Genomic DNA, 20,813 nt, shown 5'->3' with positions numbered 1-20,813 from the left:
ACCGAGTGGTGTTGGGCGAAGCGATCGCCAAGCCTACGCTTGGTCTCACCGATGTAGAGCAGCTGACCTCCTCCAACCTCATCTATTGCATCCATTGCTCTAGATGTCAGTTGCTCACCGAGCTGTATGAACATCGACTTCTCTAATTTCAGGTAGTCCCTGCTTTCTCCAAACCTTTTCAGCTCTCCCTCAGCCCACTGTCCCCGCCTCTTCCTTTCTTCTCCTCCCCCCCCTCCAGCCTCCACCCTCACAGCAGTCTGAAGAAGGGTCTCGACCCAAAACATTGCATATTTCCTTAACTATTTATTTTTGTGGGGTTTTTTTTCCCAAAACTAAAATGTTAGTTCTTTGGGGTAACATGGACTTATTCCTATCCAAGTACTTGTAAGTATTGATCTATAATATTGCTGAGTTTGTTTCTGTGGATATAGGTAGTTCCTCAAAAGTTTTGTCTTCTCCCAGAACCTTCAGAAATCGCAATACTGTTGTGTGTGAAGCAGTGTTATATCCACTGAATTGTTCTTATTGTTCCTGTGTGGTTGGCTTCCTTGGTGCAGACAAAGAACATTATTTGCAGTGAAGTGCCGCGTTCTATGCTGGTGTGGGCATTTGTGTAGTGAGAGAAAGTGCCAGTGAATGCAAGGCGGATACAACAGAATATAACAGAATGCAGAAAGCTCAGCAGTAAAGCTGTTGGATGCAATCTGATTGGATTATTCAAGGAGGTCACTGATACTTTGCAAAAGAGGCACAATTTACAAAATGCCCAAATTTACAAGCATTTATTTAGAAATGCTCTTTAAATCTAATATTTTGGGGACTGTTTGAAGATGCACAAGTCAAATTAAGGACGTTGGTCCCCTGAAACAGAGATGTGTATTTCATTGTGCTAGTCTCCCTTGTTCCAATTAACTATTTTGCTTTTCATCATCACAAAATCCATAGAATCATAAAGCTATATAACTCATTCAACACATTGTGTCTATCCAATCTGAAGGGGAACTATCTAACCTAACCCCTCCTTCAGCCCCTCCCTTCTTAACCTTGTATCTTGTTCAACTTCCAAGCGCTTCCAAAGTGCATTTTCAATGGAAAAAAATGTCCTGCCTCCACTACATTTTCAAGCACAAGTTCCTGACCATCAGTGACATTATTTTCTTTAATGCTTCCAACTGCTACTTTTAATTTTTGCCACCATGTCTCCTGGCTAAAGGAAAATAGATCGCTCCATTGCTGCCCCTGAGGCTGGTTTAACGTTATGTTCTTCTTGGATAAATCACCCTGCTGCATGCCCCATTCCCAATTATTCTGCTCATTCAATCCAATAATGAGAGGCTTTTGTTTGCAAAGGAACTGTTTATTCCCCACACCTCTTTAATTTGATTTACAGGATCAGTTTACAGGGGTGGGGGTGGGGGGAGTGAGGGGATCTTCAATATAGGCACAATTATATCAGCTGGGAAAAGCTTCCATTTGTCACATTAGCAGATCCAAATGCTTAACACAAAAGATTCAAGGCACCAAGTTCCAAGGCAATTGTAGTAAACGCTGATTATTCTTTGGATGAAGATACGCTGTCATTGAATCCAGAGATGAGAAGATTACGTATACCTCTCAGCTATTCCTTTTGGACAGACCAGACTAAGGAATTCAATAGGGCAGACGTATACAGTTTATCACCCAAAAACGTAATTAATGACACTTGTGCTGTGCTACTTGCCCTCTGGAGCAGTGCAATATTTCCAATTCAAACAGGAGCATTCTAAAATAAAGTTTCAACATCAAGTGATTTTTTTCAGCACTGATTAAAAATAATTTTATTTTTTTCCCATTGAGCCACTGACTGAGTTTATTATACTTTGTTCAGGTTAGATCTTACCAACAGTACATGTTTGCAAAATTGCAAAAAAAAGTTGTTATTTTCCTCAGAAACGTAAAACAAAGTTCTTTTGATTGGGTCCAAAGCAAGTGGCTTTGGAATGGGCCATCTGTAAAGTACTATGATTGATGTGGAGGCCAATGACAGGATTAGATTATTCGTAAATCACCAATTTGGATGTTTAACACACTAAAGACCCCCCAAAACAGGGTATAATACATAAGAAATGCAAGCATCTTTTACTGAAAACTAGACAATATACATTGTCCATTATCAACAAGATTACATTTGCCTTTGCAAAAGGGATAGGTGTTATCCATTTTCTGGAACTTAAATGCTTCAGCCACATGTTTGTGTGTAAATTGTGTACAAGGGTAAATATCACCAAGTTCTAGACAATGACGGAGACCTGTTTACATCTGTATAGGAAGGCTTATTTATCCCAATAACACTAAAGATCATTGTGTGTGGGTTTTGTAGGACAGTTCAAGTGGGAAGATTCCATTTTAATGTGGTCTGTAGGCAATATTTCTATCTGACTGGTACTGACATCAATCCACTGTGGGGTGCCCTAGTGCAGAGTCCTGTGTGTGTATAGACAACTCAGGTAAAGATTTTCTTATTAAATATTGCTTTTACACCATATGAACTGACATTTGTGAAGCACTCCCTGGGACAGCACCATACTGTCTGGCATCGCAGGCATTCTGTGGCTGCTGGCCAGGAGCGGAGCCAATCACATGCATCCCATCTATTCCTGTGGACAAGAACTGTCTCTCGCTGAAGGCCCCGTTAGGTGAGGAGGAACAGAGTAAAGTGCTTTGGGGTGCATTGTGTTTCTCAGGGCTGCCTGCCAATCTGGGCGAGGCGGAGAAGTTGTAGCCGTAGATATTATAGGGGTTGTGCAGTGAGAAGGCATTGTAGGAGCTCTGCTGGACATGACTACCGCTAAACATGTGAGATGAGGAGGTATTAGAGGCCGGGCTTCCTGCCTGCATGACGTATTGAAACTGGGAAGCAGTAAATGGAGGCAGTTGACTGCTGTACGCATCCATCTTGTTGTTGCCTTGTAATGAAGAAGGGGCGGGCACTGCAGAAATTAACGAAGAAGTCCTCTGCGGCACGAAGGTTTCTGCAGGTGGTTGAGAAGACCCGTTTGGAGCTTGCAATCGGTTGTACCCACCCTCGGCTAGGGTAGGGTAACTCTGCAACGAGCCCATGTTGCCTCGGGCACAGGCTGGATATTCAGACAGGTTTAAGTTGCAGAGCTGACTCTCCCTGCAGCCAACATTGAAGGTGTTGGGGGTAAGGTGGAAGGTTGGCGGGGAGCAGGATGGAGACAGCAGGTGGGAAGATGCTGAAGGGGATGGAGTTCCTGGGCTAGAAGTTGTTGGAGAAGTTCCTGTACTACCTCCTGAAAGCAAAGACAAATGGAGAATGTTATAAAATAATTTCCAGTGTTAAGATTCTAGTCTGGAACTGTAATCCTTCCCCAGAGAGTGATGAGTGATAGAAATTAGGAAACATAGAAATTAGGTGCAGGAGTAGGCCATTCGGCCCTTCGAGCCTGCACCGCCTAAGAAGAATCATTGTCTCTGAAGGCATTTACCATCACATTTCAAATCTCCATTCCTCTTTTCAATCTAATCCTTTTATGGCTCTTATGTAAAAAAACTGTAGTGATTCCCCTGTCCCACTTAGGAAACCTGAACGCAAACCTCTGGAGACTTTGCGCCCCACCCAAGGTTTCCGTGCGGTTCCCGGAGGTTTTTGTCAGTCTCCCTACCTGCTTCCACTACCTGCAACCTCCGGCAACCACCTGCAACCTCCGGGAACTGCACGGAAACCTTGGGCGGGGCGCAAAGTCTCTTCAGAGGTTTCCGTTCAGGTTTCCTAAGTGGGACAGGGGCATTAAGATGCTACTCTCAAGATCAATAACCGGCTCCCAGGTAGATAGGGTGGTAAAGGCAGCTTTCAGTGCATACTGCTTGTTCCATATTCGTCTGAGTGAAAAATATTCCTATTACATCAGTCCTCTCTCACAATAAACCTATGCCCTCTGGTTCTAGATTCCCCTACCCTGGGTAAAAGACTCTGTGCATTCACCCTATCCATTCCTCTCATGATTTTACACATCTTTATGTGATCACTCCTCAGCCCCCTCCCCCCCAAAAAAAATACCCATTCCTTCTCTCCAGAGATGCTGCCGGCCCTGCTGAGTTGCTCCAGCATTTTGTGTCTATCTTTGGTTAAACCAGCATCTGCAGTTCCTTCCTACACTGTCCTAGCCTGCCCAGCCTCTCCAACTAGTTCATTCCCTGGCAACATCCTTGTAAATCTTCCCTATATTCTTTCCTACTTAATGACATCCTTTCTATAGCGGATGACCAAAACTGAACTTAACACCCCAAATGTAACCTCATCCATACCTTGTACAACTGTAACATAACGCCCCCGTCCCACTTAGGAAACCTGAACGGAAACCTCTGGAGACTTTGCGCCCCACCCAAGGTTTCCGTGCGGTTCCCGGAGGTTGCAGGTGGTTTCCGGAGGTTGCAGGTAGTGGAAGCAGGTAGGGAGACTAACAAAAACCTCCGGGAACCTCCGGGAACCACACGGAAACCTTGGGTGGGACACAAAGTCTCCAGAGGTTTCTGTTCAGGTTTCCTAAGTGGGACAGGGGCATAACTTCCTAATTTCTATACTCAATACCCTGACTGATGAAGGCCAATGGAACAAAACCCTTCTTCACCACCCTAACTACCTGTGACGCCAGCTATTGAGCTTGAGAATGGTGTCTGAACTCAATGGGGAAGGGTTACAGCTCCAAACTAGAACCTTAATCATTGGTAAAATAAATGTATTTTAATGTCGAGATAAAGTAAGAACATAAAAACATAAGACAGCATGGAATGAGCATTAGTTATTTGATATATCAGCGCTCTTGGCTGAATCGACACATAGGCATTTGCTTAAGCTATCTAATCTCCCAAGAGACGGCTCTCTGTAAGTGCTTCCTGATTTTTCAAAGGCACTCGGATAAAACGCCAACATTTTCTGTGAGCCAAGTATAAAAACGCTGCCTTTGAAAGGCTAAATCATTTACACCTCTTCCCACTTCAATCCCTTGCCTCAAATCCTCTTCAGAAGAATCATTGTCTCTGAAGGCATTTACCATCACATTTCACACATATAAATCTCCATTCCTCTTTTCAATCTAATCCTTTTATGGCTCTTATGTAAAAAAACTGTAGTTAAGCAATACACTATTAAATGCTTTTCCTGAGATTCACACTGCAGTTCATAAGATTATGTCTCTGATTTCTTATCTCATTTGAATCCTGCATAGTATTTGCAAACATTCCTGTCTGATTCAATACTCAAACAATCTGGACTGGCCACATGTAAATGCCTTTCATTTTGTAACATTGAGAACATGATGTTGAGGCACAGGAAACTGCAGATGCTGGAATCTTGAACTAAATAGTGCTGGAGGAACTTAATGGGTCAGGCAGCATCCGGGGAGGAAATGGACATGTGATGTTTTTTGTTGGAACTTCTTCAGAATGTGATGTGAACTTCTGTACAGCATTATTCACACTCGGGAAGAAATGGAGCTAGAGAACGCAGAGTGCTATGTTGTCTGTTGTACCAGGGTGAAACAAACACAAGCAGGCGTGGTTGTATTTGTAACACAGCCACATAAAACAGCCAGTGGGTCTGTTCCATCCATAAATGGGAGGGTTGATGGAGCCAAGATTTTTCACTGACAACGGAAACTGAGGTTTTCTGACTAGGAGTTAAGTGAAGTCTGTCATATTGGAGAGCCCCCCAGGCATGTCATTCAGTAGAGAGGGTAAATGCAGTTGAAAGGCCCAGGGTAGGAGAATCAACAGCAAGAGCACAAACGTTTTTAAGGTGAAAGGGGCAAGATTTAATAAGAACCTAAAGGGGAACGTTTTCACACACGTGGTATACGGAACAAGCTGCCAGAGGAGGTAGTTGAGGCTGGTACTATAACAGCATTTAAAAGGTATTTGGACAGGTGCATGGACGGGAAATGTTTAATAATAATACATTTTATTTATGGGCGCCTTTCAAGAGTCTCAAGGACACCTTACAAAAATTTAGCAAGTAGAGGAAAAACATGTAAGCGGAATGAAATAAATAGTAGAGACATGACTAGTGCACAAATTAAAGACAGAATTCAATTCAAAACACAATATGAGGCGATTCAAGCACAGATGAAAAGGGAGGGGGACGTGGGGCTAAGGATAGGCAGAGGTGAAGAGATGGGTCTTGAGGCGGGACTGGAAGATGGTGAGGGACACGGAATTGCGGATCAGTTGGGGGAGGGAGTTCCAGAGCCTGGGAGCGGCCCTGGAGAAGGCTCTGTCCCCAAAACTGTGGAGGTTGGACTTGTGGATGGAGAGGAGACCGGCTGATGTGGATCTGAGGGACCGTGAGGGTTGGTAGGAGAGGAGGTCAGTGAGATATGGGGAGGCCAGATGGTGGAGGGCTTTGTAGGTGAGGATCAGGATTTTGTAGGTGATCCGGTGGGAGATGGGAAGCCAGTGAAGTTGTTTGAGGACTGGAGTGATGTGATGCCAGGATTTGGTGTGGGTGATGAGTCGGGCGGCTGCGTTCTGGACCAGTTGGAGTCGGTTGATGTAGGTGGAGCAGATGCCAAGGAGAAGTGAGTTGCAGTAGTCCAGTCGGGAGGAGATGAAGGCATGGATGAGTCTTTCAGCAGCGGGAGGTGTGAGAGAGGATCTGATTTTGGCGATGTTGCGGAGATGAAAGAAGGAGGTTTAATGACATGGCGGATGTGAGGCTCAAGGGAGAGGGTGGAATCAAAGATCACGCCAAGGTTTAGAGAATAGACAATAGACAATAGGTGCAGGAGTAGGCCATTCGGTCCTTCGAGCCAGCACCGCCATTCAATGTGATCATGGCTGATCATCCCCAATCAGTATCCCGTTCCTGCCTTCTCCCCATATCCCCTGACTCCGCATTTTTAAGAGCCCTATCTAGCTCTCTCTTGAAAGCATCCAGAGAACCTGCCTCCACCGCCCTCTGAGGCAGAGAATTCCACAGACTCGCCAGTCTCTGTGAGAAAAAGTGTTTCCTCATCTCTGTTCCAAATGGCTTACTCCTTATTCTTAAACTGTGACCCCTGGTTCTGGACTCCCCCAACATCGGGAAGGGACCTGGCCAAATGTAGGCAGCTGGGACATGTAGATGGGACATCTTAGTCAGCATGGGTGAGTGGGGCTGAAGGGCCTGTTTCCATACTCTATCCACCCAGCATAGAGTATTACAGCATAGAAACATGCTCTTTAGCCCAACATGTCCATGCCAGCCATGATGCCAAATCTACACTGGTCCCACCTGCCCCCCCATACCTGTAAATATTTCCTTTCCATGTATGTCTACTTGATTTTTAGAAATTAATTTCCCTTTAAATGCTGGATCCTGATATCTGCATCTCAGTCTCTCTTCAGCTGAACAATAGAGTGAGCACCGCTCATCCTTCTGCTTGAAGAAGGGTCCTGACTCAAAACATTGCCTATCCATGTCTCCACAGATGCTGTCTGATCCGCTGAGTGACTCCACCACTTTGTGTTATACTCAAGGTTCCAGGTTGTGCAGTGTTCCTTGTGTCTCAATAAAAAATAAACTATTAGACTGAACAGTCTGCCAATAGGTTGGGAAGAAAAGTAGGTCATTATTTATACAACCAAAAGCAAGAAATTTACAGGCAATAGATGGGGTTAAAAAAGGACATCATGCTGGGATAACTGAACTGGTCAGACATTGAACAGGTCAGGCATTGAATGGGTGAGGCATCTCTGGAGAACATGGATAGGTGACGTTTTGGGTTGGATCCTTATCGAGGATGGGTAGACAGTCAGGACCATCCACAACAACCCCCCCCCCCCCCCCCCACCCCCCCCCTACCCCCCCCCCCCCCCCCCCCCCCCCCCCTCCCCCCCAACCCCCCCACCATCCCCCCCCTCCCCCCCAAGGTGGACATATAGAAAACTAGAAGGGGCAAAGTATAAAGGAGATGTGTGGGGCAGGTTTTTTTGAAACACAGGGTGGTAGGTGATTTGAATGTACTGCTAGTGGTGGTGGAGGCAGATGCAATTTATCGGGGAGACTAAGCGTAGGTTGGGCGATCGTTTCGCCGAACACCTCCGCTCAGTCCGCAATAACCAACCTGACCTCCCGGTGGCTCAGCACTTCAACTCCCCGTCCCATTCCCAATCCGACCTCTCCGTCCTGGGTCTCCTCCATTGCCAGAGTGAGCAACAGCGGAAATTGGAGGAACAGCACCTCATATTCCGCCTGGGGACCTTGCGTCCGGATGGCATTAGCATTGAATTCTCCCAATTTTGCTAGCCCTTGCTGTCTCCTCCCCTTCCTTAACCCTCTAGCTGTCTCCTCCCACCCTCCCATCCGCCCGCCCTCGGGCTCCTCCTTCTCCCCCCCCACCCCCCATCATGAAGAAGGGTTTCGGCCCGAAACGTCGCCTATTTTCTTCGCTCCATAGATGCTGCTGCACCCCCGCTGAGTTTCTCCAGCAATTTTGTGTACCTTCGAGGCAGATGCAATAGTGACTTTTAGGAGGCCTTTAGACAAGCACATGGATATGCAGGGAATGGAGAGATATAGATCTGTGTGCAGGAAGAGGAGATTTGTTTCACCTGGCATAATGCTCAGTGTGAACATTGTGGGGCAAAGGGGCTGTGTTGTATGTTTATATGACCAAACATTCAGAAGATGGATGCTGGTTTGTCAGATAGTCAGGGAGTAGATGCGAAACTCATTACCCTATAGTCTGATGAAAACACTATGTCTTCTATACTATGCCTAATTTTCAGGCTGAGAGCAATGACATTTTCTTCCCTGTATCATCTCTCAGAAACATTATGAATTAATATAGTAACGGTGATGATTTCAGAATGCAGCTTTGTGCTGTGAACCCAAGGTCTGTCCTGGGAGACCAGACTGAGGAAAGACAGAACACTGTTTGCCAGACCAAATATTATGGATTGTTAATAAAATACAGCATCTAACAGAATATAGTAACTATGTGGGATCAATCAAAAAACGAAAATAAATCAATCTGCCAACCTTGGATTCATTCCAATCCTTGGTTGAGAAGAACACTGCATTTGACTCAACTTTTGGCATTGGTACAATATTCTCCCAATGATCTTTTGCTATGACATCATAAAGGACTGTCTTGAGCAACAAGGATTTATTACATGTATAGAATGTGTCTCCAATTGGAAACAATGGGAAGTGTGAGGCGAACCTGCTCCATGCTTTGCTCTGGGCTGCATGAAATTGGCTCATACAAGAACCCTCAATTGGTTTTAGACAGGATGAAAGCAAAAGCTAGATTCTGTGCCAATTAGGCCAAAGGACAGCATAGACCATTATTAATAGAATTGAATTTGCCTACAATTTCCATATTGTATCAATTTTATGAAATTGGGGAAATAAAATTGTTTTGGACTCTTCACCATAAACAGGCCTTGTGCAATCTAATATGTTAGCAAATAAATATGGTATAGAAAATATTATCAATGCTTAGCCCCCCAGAAGAGGAAGTGAGAGATTTATCCACCATTGTTTCTCATGTGGTGAGTTTTAAGTGTCGGAATCAATGGTGGTTTTCAGAAAGATGTACTTTTCCGGAGAAAAGAGAAACAGGTGAAGAATATCCTCAACCAGGTCTCAAAGCAGATTTACATATTCTCCCTCAGCCTGAGAGATCTGCATGAGCAGACTGGGATAAATAGTTCCGTTTGTTTAGTCATACAACATGGAGACAGGCCCTTCTGAGTCTACACCATCCATCACCCTCGTTCTATGTTTCACACTTTCTCATCCACACCCTACACACCAGGCCAATTGATTGACAAACCCGCACGCACATCTTTGAGATGTGGGCGTAAACTGGAGCGCCTGGACAAAACCCCCGCAGTCACAGGAAAAACATGAAAACTCCACACAGACAGTTCACACCCGTGTTTCTGACGCTGTGAGGCAGCATCTCCACCAGCTGTTTCACCCAAAAACCTTGAAACAGTTTCAAGGTAGAATGGTAAAAATATCTCTATTTCAAATAAAATGAATATACCAATGTATTTTCTAATAGGCCGGTGCAGTACCAGCCATCCAATTACATCTGGAAGATGTTTGGTGCCTATGTGTAGATTTCAACCCTTAAGGGGTTGGACAGGCTAGATGCAGGAAGATTGTTCCCGATGTTGGGGAAGTCCAGAACAAGGGATCACAGTTTAAGAATAAGGGGGAAATCTTTTAGGACCGAGATGAGAAAAACATTTTTCACACAGAGAGTGGTGAATCTGTGGAATTCTCTGCCACAGAAGGTAGTTGAGGCCAGGTCATTGGCTACATTTAAGGAGTTAGATGTGGCCCTTGTGGCTAAAGGGATCAGGGGGTATGGAGAGAAGGCAGGGATGGGATACCGAGTTGGATGATCAGCCATGATCATATTGAATGGCGGTGCAGGCTCGAAGGACCGAATGGCCTACTCCTGCACCTATTTTCTATGTTTCTATGTTTCTATCAGGCACCAACATCATTAAAATCTATCAAGGAAGGATGGCACAGTGGAGCAGCAGGTAGAGCTGCTGCCTCACAACGCCATATACCCAAGTTCGATCCTGACCACGGGTGGTGTCCATGCACAGTCTGCACGTTCCTCCGATCACCGTATATGTTTCGTCCAGGTGCAGGTTTGCAGGTTAATCGTCCTCCATAAATTGCCCCTTGTGTGTAGGGAGTGGATGAGAAAATGGGATAATATAGAGCTAGTGTGAATAGGTGATCGACGTGGACTTGAGCCAAAGGGCCTGTTTCCATGCTGTATCTTTTTAATCATTCAAACTGGGATTTCAGTTTATTAATTTGTGAAGTGTAAGAAGGAACTGCAGATGCTGGTTTACACAGAATGTAGACACAAAAAGCTGGAGTAACATACAAAAAAATAGGTGCTGGAGGAGGCCATTCGGCCCTTCGAGCCAGCACCGCCATTCAATATGATCATGGCTGATCATCTAAAATCAGTACCCTGTTCCTGCTTTATCCCCATATCCCTTGATTCATTTAGCCCCAAGAGCTAAATCTAACTCAGCGGGACAGGCAGCATCTCTGGAGAGAAGGAATGGGTGCTGTTTCGAGTCAAGACCCTTCTTCAGTCTGGCCAGAGACCAGTCTGAAGAAGGATCCCGACCCAAAACGTCACCCATCCATGACCTCCAGAAATGCTGCCTGGCCCGCTGAGTTTATCTTCGACGCCTGATTCCTGTATCTGCAGTTTCTTGGCTTCATGCAATTGGGTTGTAAGCTGCCCAGGCAGAATGTGAGGTGCTATTTGTAACCTCCAATTTGTATGTGGCCTCACTCTGACAATTGAGGAGACCCAGGACAGGCAGGTCAGTGATGGAAAAAGAAGGGGAGTTAAAATGATTAGTAACCAGGAAATCCAGCTGGCACTGGTGGAAGAGTGCAAGGAATGAATAATGACACATGCAGGTTGGAGTATTCCAGAGAAGGAACTGGATACATAATCTAACAGGAATCATCTTAAGGGACAGTTAGAGTAGCAGTGAAAATGACTGTTAGAAATTCTATAGTCTTACAGAGAGGAGGACTAAATGTCAGATCAAGTTTCCTGGCTCATTTACCTTGCTGTTTTTGCATGTTGGTAAAATCTTCAAATGTGAGCGTCCGAACAGGAGGTCTCCAGAAGGCATATGTCTCCATGATGGCTTCTAAGCCAGTCCTGATCAAAAGAAAGCAAAGAGGAAATATAACTGTGTATAGCTTCAACACATACATCAATCTCCACACTGTCCCGTTTCCAGCTGGTGCATTTCTTTCTCACACTGTTCCTGTTAGATTTATGTTTCAACATTTCCCATAAAATCCATTCTTAACCTTCTAACCGGTCTGTTTTATTGGATGGAACCGATTATTCTGATACATTATTCTTCTAACTTCTTCTGTGAATGCTTAATTTTACATTTATAATCCCTTCACAATTGTTTCAAAGTTGAAATGAGTCTTTGTATATACCATTCTTACATACATGTACTTTCTCTATTATTTAAATAAGCATCACTATGTTATATGAAGATATTTCACATGGTAGGTAATAGGTACAAATGTATTGGTTTGTTATTGTCACAAGCAGTTTCTGTAAACACGAAGATGTCGGAATGCATATTGTTCTCACTCTTGGTGTCCATGGCAGATTGTCACCCTAAAAGCTGATGCAAGTGTAAACAAGAAACCGCAGATGTTGGTTTATAAAAGAAAAGTGCTGGAGTAACTCAATGGGTCAGGCAGCATCTGTGGAGAACATGGCTAGGTGACGTTTCACAGAGTGCTGGAGTAACTCAGCGGGTCAGGCAGCATCTCTGGAGAACATGGATAGGTGACGTTTCACAGAGTGCTGGAGTAACTCAGCGGGTCAGGCAGCATCTGTGGAGAACATGGATAGGTGACGTTTCACAGAGTGCTGGAGTAACTCAGCGGGTCAGGCAGCATCTGTGGAGAACATGGATAGGTGATGTTTCACAGAGCGCTGGAGTAACTCAGCGGGTCAGGCAGCATCTGTGGGGAACATGGATAGGTGACATTTCACAGAGTGCTGGAGTAACTCAGTGGGTCAGGCAGCATCTGTGGAGAATATGGATAGGTGACGTTTTCCTCAAACTCCCTCAGAGACCCAACCCGAAACCTCACCTATCCATGTACTCTGGAGCTGCTGCCCAACCTGCTGAGTTACTCCAGCACTCTGTGTATTTTGTTTTCAAGCTGTTTAAGGGCCTGACACCAATTCTTTTTAAATTTAACAATCATTTTGTACTATTTAATTCTAAAGATTCAAAGACCTGGTTTTTAACATTTTTTCGCTATTGCCCCGTACTTGTCCTGAAAACAAAAGCACTGATCAAGTGTACAATGACAGTGAAAAGCTTTGATTACCTGCGATCCATCAGATCAAACTAAAGATGAGTGCAATCAAGCAAGATAAATGCCAGAATGCAGAATATAGTGTTACAGCATTGTGACGTTACTGTTACAGAGGAAAAAGTGCATCTTTGACATTTCCACCCTGGGGAAAAAAGGTTCTGACTGTCTGCCCTATCTATGCCTATCCCTGTGGAGCAAGCAGATTTCCATGCAACTCTATCATATCTAACACACTAGTACATGGGTATGTGTTTCACGACCTAGGGATTCCTGGTACTGGCAAGAAAATAAATTGCCTCCAGTAATCCAATTATTCAGTTACATCTGTGTTATGTGTACCCGACCACACAATTGAAGTTCACCAGGGCATATCACAGCTGTAATCCCTTTCTGAAATAGTGCATCTTATTGACCATAATTTTCTAAACAGAGGCAGAGCAAATTCCAAACAACCCAGCATATAAAAAGAAGGAAACATCCTCAATGTGAAATCCAGCTGACAGAAGCAAAATGATGTCAAGCAACGGAGGGACTTAACCACGATTTTACAAATGTGGATTGTAATTTTTCTCCTGAAACAAATCCTAAACTACAAATGCATTTCCACAAAGTCATTTCAAAGATAACACAACAAACCTGCAGCCAAATCTGTATTTAATCAACCTCAGTCTAATTTTTACATTGCATCAGCCAAGTTTCAAAGCATTTTTGTTCTCCCTATGCTGTCCCGCACATTTGCCAGCCCCCGTACAACAGGTACAGTAGTTTCAATCCTGTGGCAATCCATTTGATTGAAGCTCCATTCAATCAGAGAAGTGATCTATCACTGCTGTCCAATACTCTGTGCATGTTGCCTGTGCAAACACCACAGCCCATATGGAGCTGTCGTTGGGTTTATTTACTGTATGTGGCTCTCTGTGATGTATTTGAATTGCAATGTTTCTGCTGCATACATCATCTCAACCTAGTAAATCGTATAACATAGGCTGCAATTTAAAACATCATGATTGGTTGCCAAGGGTGACAAATTTTCTGAAGAAACATTACTTGGCAGAATTATTAAACTGCACATAACCTCATTATCACATTGCACAAAATAAAAAAAACTAATTTACATACAACTTTCAGATTTGTTTTGAGACCATGGTCATCAGTTGGTGGAGTCATAGCTTTATACAGCATGGGAACAGGATTTTCAGCCCAACGTGCCCATGCCAACCAAGATGCCCCATCCACACGAGTTTTTGGCCCATATCCCTCTTTAGAGTCATCGAATACACATAAACACCAACTGCTTCTGGGGCTGCTGCCTCATAGTGCCAGAGACCCGGGTTCAACCCTGACCTCGGGTGCTATGTGTGTGTGTGTGTGTGAAGTTTGCAGATGCTGGTTTAAACTGAATAGAGACTCAAAAAGTTCAAGTTCAAGTTCACATTAATTGCCACATGCACCAGTTGTGGTACAGTGGTATTTGATTTACCATGCAGCCATACAAACAAAGGAGCACATTACACAATAGAATATAACATGAAGATCCACCACAGTGGAATCAACATTCTTCACTGTGGTGGAAGGCAATAACTTTGTCAGTCTTCCTCCTTTGTTCGTCCGTGGTCGGGGCCATGAACCCTCCACAGTCGCCGCTACTGAAGGCCCGATGTACAGGCCCTCTCGCCGGGATGCTCCAAACTCCGACAGACGGTACGGACGGACACGCCGCGGCTTGGAGGTCCTGAATCAGCCGCTTCCTACCGGAGACCGGGGCTTCACGATGTTATAGGCCGCAGGCCGGCAGTAACCTGTCCACGCCGCGCCCACGGCTAGAAGCTCCGCAGACCACGGCTTCAGGATGTTATAGGCCGCAGGCCGACAGTCGGAGCTCTTCTCCAGCGATCCCCAGCAAGGGATCCCAGACTCCGCGACAGAAAGTCCACGCCGCGCCTACGGCTAGAAGCTCCGTAGACCTGGGCTTCAGAACGTCATTGTCCACGGGCCAGCGATCGGAGCACTTCTTCTGGCGACCCCCCGCAAGGGCTCGCCTGCCTCCGTGATGTAATTGTTATATGGTTATATATGGAAAAACCACGCTGCGCCCACTGCTGAAGCTCTGGACCCGTCTCCGGGTGAGGCCACAACAATCCAAGCTGTTCAGCCGCGAGGGAGGGCGAGATGCAACTAGGAGAAAAGTCGCATTCCACCGAGGTAAATGACTAAAAAAGTTTCCCCCAATTCCTGCCCCCCCCCCCAACACTAAAACACATTTTTAGACATCCTAAATACAAAAAAAAAGTGGAAAGGACGAACAGCTGCCGGCTCGCGGCACCACCCGTCGAAAAGCTGGAGTAACTCAGCGGGACAGGCAGCATCTTGGGAGAGAAGGAATGGGTGATGTTTTGGGTCGAGACACTTCTTCAGACCAGTTACGGAAAAGGGAAACAAGAGATTTCAACGATGATGGAGAGAGATAAAGAACAATGAATGAAATAAAAAGTAACGATGATAAAGGGAACAGGCCATTGTTAGCCGTTTGTTGGGTGATAACGAGAAGCTGGTGCGACTTGGGTGAGGGAGGGATAGAGAGAGAGGGAATACTGGGGTTACTTGAAGTTAGAGAAATCAATATTCATACCACTGGGCTGTGAGCTGCCCAAATGAAATATGAGATGCAGTACCTCAAATTTGCGTCTAACCTCACTATGACAATGGAGGAGACAGAGGACAGAAAGATCAGTGGGAATGGGAAGGAGATTTAAAGTGTTTAGCAACTGGGGGATTTGTGTAATAGGTGGATGATGCATGAATTTGTGGGCTGAATGGCCCGTTTCCATGCTTTATGACTCTTTGTACGTCTTCCTTATCTGGGGATTGCAAATTTCCAGTATTATATTTGTAAAAGGTGCCAGTACGCATATAGTTTCTTGCTCTTGGTATTTATGGCGGATCGCCATCCTGTAAGATGTTTAAAGAGCCTAACCGACTCATTCCATTCATAAATTTTATTTTTTAAACTTTTGTCATTATGTTTGGAATATTAAAACATTGGATATTTAGTTTGAACTTTTTAGAGGTCCCAGTGTGTCATTCCATCACAAAACAAGCAACACAACATTTTCAATGTTTCAGTCACTCAAATGCCACTGGGAACCAGAGATAAAGATGTTTGTTGGCTTAGTTGAGAATCCAAGAATACACCACATTGAATGAGACCCACTCATTCAGTGACGCAGCAGGTAGTTCTGCTGTCTCACAGTACTAGAGACCCAGAGTCTCTGTGGAGTTTGCAACTTCTTCCTGTAACTGCGTAGGTTTCCTCCGGGTGCTCCAGTTTTCTCCCACATCACATAAACATGCAGATTTGTAGGTTAATTTCCCTCTGTAAATTGTCTCTCGAGTGTAGGGAGTGTATGAGAAAGGGGGATAACATTGAATTGGTGTCAATGGGTGATTGATGGTCCGTGTGGACTCAGTGGGTTGAAGGACCTATTTGTTTCAATACTCCAAACTAAACACAACACAATGTTAATCAAGCATATAGAACAGTACAGCACAGGAATAAGCCCAACTGCTCACAGTGTACGTGCCAAACATGATGCAATGTTAATCTAACCTCCTCTGTCTGCATGTGATCCAGATTCCCCCACGCCATGTATATCCATGCACCTATCTGAATGCCTCTATCATATCTGCCTCCACCACCAACCCTGGCAGCATCAAAATACCAACGGTATGCACCAATATCCGCCTTGCCTCTCCTGAACAAACCCTTTGCCATAATCAGCAGATGAAACAATAACGTCCTTGCAAGGAACCTCTGGAAGTGATAGAACATACACCACTCCAAATGAAATTACTGGCTAACCACAACAAGATTCCAACCACATATCCAACTTCAGTGAGCAGGGAGTTGTATTGTCTGCCTGGTGCGTGTTTGAAAGGGCACTGCAGCCAAATAAAGATCTAGCTCATTAAAAGGATTGGGAGCAGAATCCTGACAATGTTAAGTGACTTGAGTGGCCCAATGGCACAGTGGTAGAGTTGCTGCCTTACAGAGTCAGGGAGGTATCGGTGATCAAGCTGTCTCGGTGAAATAAGTCCCAAATAGTAATAAATATTCTTTCTAGACTTGTTGGAGACTCATCTTAATGAACGAGCGATCTCCGTCTTGGCTTTCAGCGTGCCAATGGAACATAACTCTGAGAACATTCACATCCTGGTTTTGCCTCCGAAGGTCTACAACTGGATTCCAAAGGACTAACACCAACATAAATTGGTAACCTGCAACTGACGAGATTCCCAAGAAGGAATTCCCAATTGGTGAGTGTGTTTCATTTGTTAAATTGAGTTACGACTCGGGATTGATGTAGATGAACACAAGGAGCGCCTGTTCTCCTAATTAGCTACAACTGTGGATCGCAACTTCAAATTCTAATCCTAAAATTCAAATGTACATTCAATTTGTAACCCAAAAGTGCAATATGTAGATTTCCAGTCAACAAATGCGAGTTGGTCTTGGCATCATGTTCACCACAGACATTGTGGGCCCACAGGCCTGTTCTGCTTAATTACTGTTCTATGGTCTATGTTCAATGTGAACAACCTGTCCCACTGACAAAGAAAAATCAACACAATATAATGTTCTCAGAATTCCATACTCGCTTCTATTTTGTTCGTTTGTTTTCCTTTTTCTGCAATAAAGTCTGTTTTTCCTACATGGTGTAAACCGTTTCGTATGTTGCAGAAGAACAAAAAAAAGATTTTGCCAATTTAATTGCTTCCACATGCATCCTGTATATTAGGCAATTCTCTTTCCGTTTCCATCCTCAAATATTTTGGATTCAAGAGGAGTTTTTTGTTAATCAAGTGTGTTTTAATGTCATTTATTCCAACCCTGGCATTCTCATTTTTCTTTGCTTTGTGCATGTTGTACATTAGTCCTATCTGTGCATAGAGTGTTGAGCTGGGATTGATAGGTTGGGCTGGAGAGAGGCACCTAGATTCAACGCAACCGCGTGGGAAGGGATATCCAGTTTGATTTTCAATTACAAACCCACTTTTTTCCTTTTAACGTTGATGCAATGAAATTAATCAGTGAAACACACATATTCAGGAAACTTATTGAAAGAAGGTACCCAAAAATGCTGGAGAAACTCAGCGGGTGCAGCAGCATCTATGGAGCGAAGGAAATAGGCAACGTTTCGGGCCGAAACGTTGCCTATTTCCTTCGCTCCATAGATGCTGCTGCGCCCGCTGAGTTTCTCCAGCATTTTTGTGTACCTTCCATTTTCCAGCATCTGCAGTTCCTTCTTAAGCAAGTTATCGAAAGACTTCTGTTCCCAAATATTTTTATGAGCTGCATCTTTCCTTGACTGCAAATGTCCACCTAAACAGAAACACCACTTCCTGCTATTTACATATTCCACTAGTTGCATATCTGTGAATCTCACTGTCTCTTGCTTAAAAATTATTGCTTCACACCAGACGAGATTTACAAGGATATTGCCTGGACTCGAGGGTCTGAGCTATCGGGAGAGGTTGGGCAATCTAGGACTTTATTCCTTGGAGCGCAGGAAGATGATCTTGTAGAGCTGTATAAAATAATAAGGGAATTGATCGGGTGAATGCACAGTCTTTTACCCAGGGTAGGGGTATCAACAAGCAGCGGACACAGATTTAGGGTGAGAATGGAAAGATTTATTAGGAACCTGAGAGGTAACTTTTCGCTCAGTCGGTGGTGGATATATGGAACAAGCTACCAGAGAAAGTAGTTACATTCCTTAAGCCTCTGTCCCACTTAGGAGACCTAAACAGCAACCTCTGGTGACCTTGCCCGCCACGAGCTAACAATGAATGACCCGGGGAGGAAAGAACTGCACATGCTGCTTTTTATGGTTGGAGGGGGTGACTGATGGTAGGGGAAAGAAGAGGGAGGGAGGAATTGGTGGAGGGGAGGAGGAGATCCTGGGGAGGTGAGGAGGGAGGGTGGGGGGGATTGAGGGAGAGGAAGGGTTTGGGAGGGAAAAGGGGAAAGTGGGGGAGGTGAGGAGAGTGGGTGGAGAGTGGAAGCAGTAGGAGCGGGGAATAGAGGGAGAGGAGGGCAGTGGGGGAGGTCAGGAGGGATAGTGGGGGGGGGGGGGGGGTTGGGGGGGGAGTCGGGGAGGGATAGGAGGGGGTAGGGGGTCAGAGGAGTTGTGGAGTGACTGAGGGTAGGGGAAAGGGGAGGGAGGGAGGGATTGGGGGTGGGGAGGAGGAGAGGGAAAAAAAGAGGGAGGGTGAAGAGGAGGGGGAGGGAGTGCTGGGAATGAGGGGAAATGAGCCGCACCTGCACAGTTGGGGGCTCTTGGTGAGTGGTGGAATATTGCGTTGGGGGAATGGGTGAGTGGTGGAATATTGCATTGGGGAATGGGTTGCATTGGTGGGACCAGGCCTCCCTTGTGACAGGTACCCAACAGGTTCCGCTTAGTCTAGTGTGCTATAAATGCTAATGTTGCTGAACGCACTAACACAATAGTTAAAATACCAAAAGATAAGGATTGACATCAAACCATTTAAAAATACAATTGGATATTTATCTTGGGTTTGCCATCAAAAGCTGCTCATCACTACTTTTCACCAAGATTTTTTAATCCTATTTGGTGCAAGTATATTTGCAGAGATTGAGTTAACTTCCTGCACAACGGATAATGACTGTTTATCAAAAGCACCGCAAACAGACCAACCAGTGGCAAATAAAATGTATTATTACTAATGAGAAATCGTTCTCAGAATGCATGTTCCAAGATCGAAGTGGAAAATAAAAGTTGGTGGACAAGGCTCAATTATTCAGACTAAACAGTTCACAAAACACCACCGCTTATTAAATGGCGTGACCCAATTTATGAAATGACATTTTTTAAACAGTCATACAGCATTGAAACAGGCCCTTCAGCCCAACTTGACCACACAAACCAATCTTGTCCCATCTATAGTTCCACATGCCTGCATTTGGTCCATATCCCTCTAAACTCTTCCTATCCTTGTACCTGTCTAAATGTTTCTTAACCGTGGCAATAGTACCTGCCTCATCTACCTCCTCCGGCAGCTCGTTCCATACACCTACCACATTTTGCATGAAAAGGTTACTGCTCAGTTTCTTTCCCCGCTCACCTGAAACTCTGGTTCCCCATTCACCTACTCTGGGCATGAGACTCTGTGCATCTACCCGATCTATTCCCCTCATAGAAACATAGAAAATTGGTGCAGGAATAGGCCATTCGGCTCTTCGAGCCTGCACCACCATTCAATATGATCATGGCTGATCATCCAACTCAGTATCCTGTTCCTGCCTTCTCTCCATACCCCCTGATCCCTTTAGCCACAAGGGCCACATCTAACTCCCTCTTAAATATAGCCAATGAACTGGCCTCAACTACCTTCTGCGGGGGCAGAGAATTCCAGAGATTCACCACTCTGTGTGAAAAAGGTTTTCCTCATCTCGGTCCTAAAAGATTTCCCCCTTATCCTTAAACTGTGACCACTTGTTCTGGACTTCCCCAACATGGGGAACAATCTTCCTGCATCAAGCCTGTCCAACCTCTTAAGAATTTTGTAAGTTTCTATAAGATCCCCCCTCAATCTTCTAAATTCTAGCGAGTACAAGCCGAGTCTATCCAGTCTTTCTTCATATGAAAGTCCTGACATCCCAGGAATCAGTCTCGTGAACCTTCTCTGTACTCCCTCTATGGCAAGAATGTCTTTCCTCAGATTAGGAGACCAAAACTGTACGCAATACTCCAGGTGTGGTCTCACCAAGAACCTGTACAACTGCAGTAGAACCTCCCTGCTCCTGTACTCAAATCCTTTTGCTATGAATGCTAATGATTTTGTACACCTCTATAAGACCATCCCCTCATCCTCCAGCGCTTCAAGGAATAGA

General features: G+C 44.8%; 1 protein-coding gene across 1 annotated transcript in view; it reads right to left on the bottom strand.

The window, feature by feature from the left end:
* Window positions 1-312: 312 nt before the first annotated feature.
* The window catches only part of tbx15 (T-box transcription factor 15), a 107,615-nt gene continuing 87,114 nt past the window's right edge, over window positions 313-20,813 (bottom strand). The window contains exons 7-8 of the mRNA XM_055644260.1: window positions 11,608-11,705; window positions 313-3,293 (exon numbers count right to left, since the gene is read on the bottom strand). Coding sequence (XP_055500235.1) covers window positions 2,515-3,293; window positions 11,608-11,705 — 877 coding nt within the window. The 3' untranslated portion in view covers window positions 313-2,514. The remainder of the gene's footprint in view (window positions 3,294-11,607; window positions 11,706-20,813) is intronic.

This window comes from Leucoraja erinacea, chromosome 13 (assembly GCF_028641065.1).
Source record: "Leucoraja erinacea ecotype New England chromosome 13, Leri_hhj_1, whole genome shotgun sequence".
Taxonomy (NCBI): Eukaryota; Metazoa; Chordata; class Chondrichthyes; order Rajiformes; family Rajidae; genus Leucoraja; species Leucoraja erinaceus.
The sequence above is the reverse complement of the archived record's forward strand: the minus strand, read 5'-3'. Positions and strand labels throughout refer to the sequence as shown.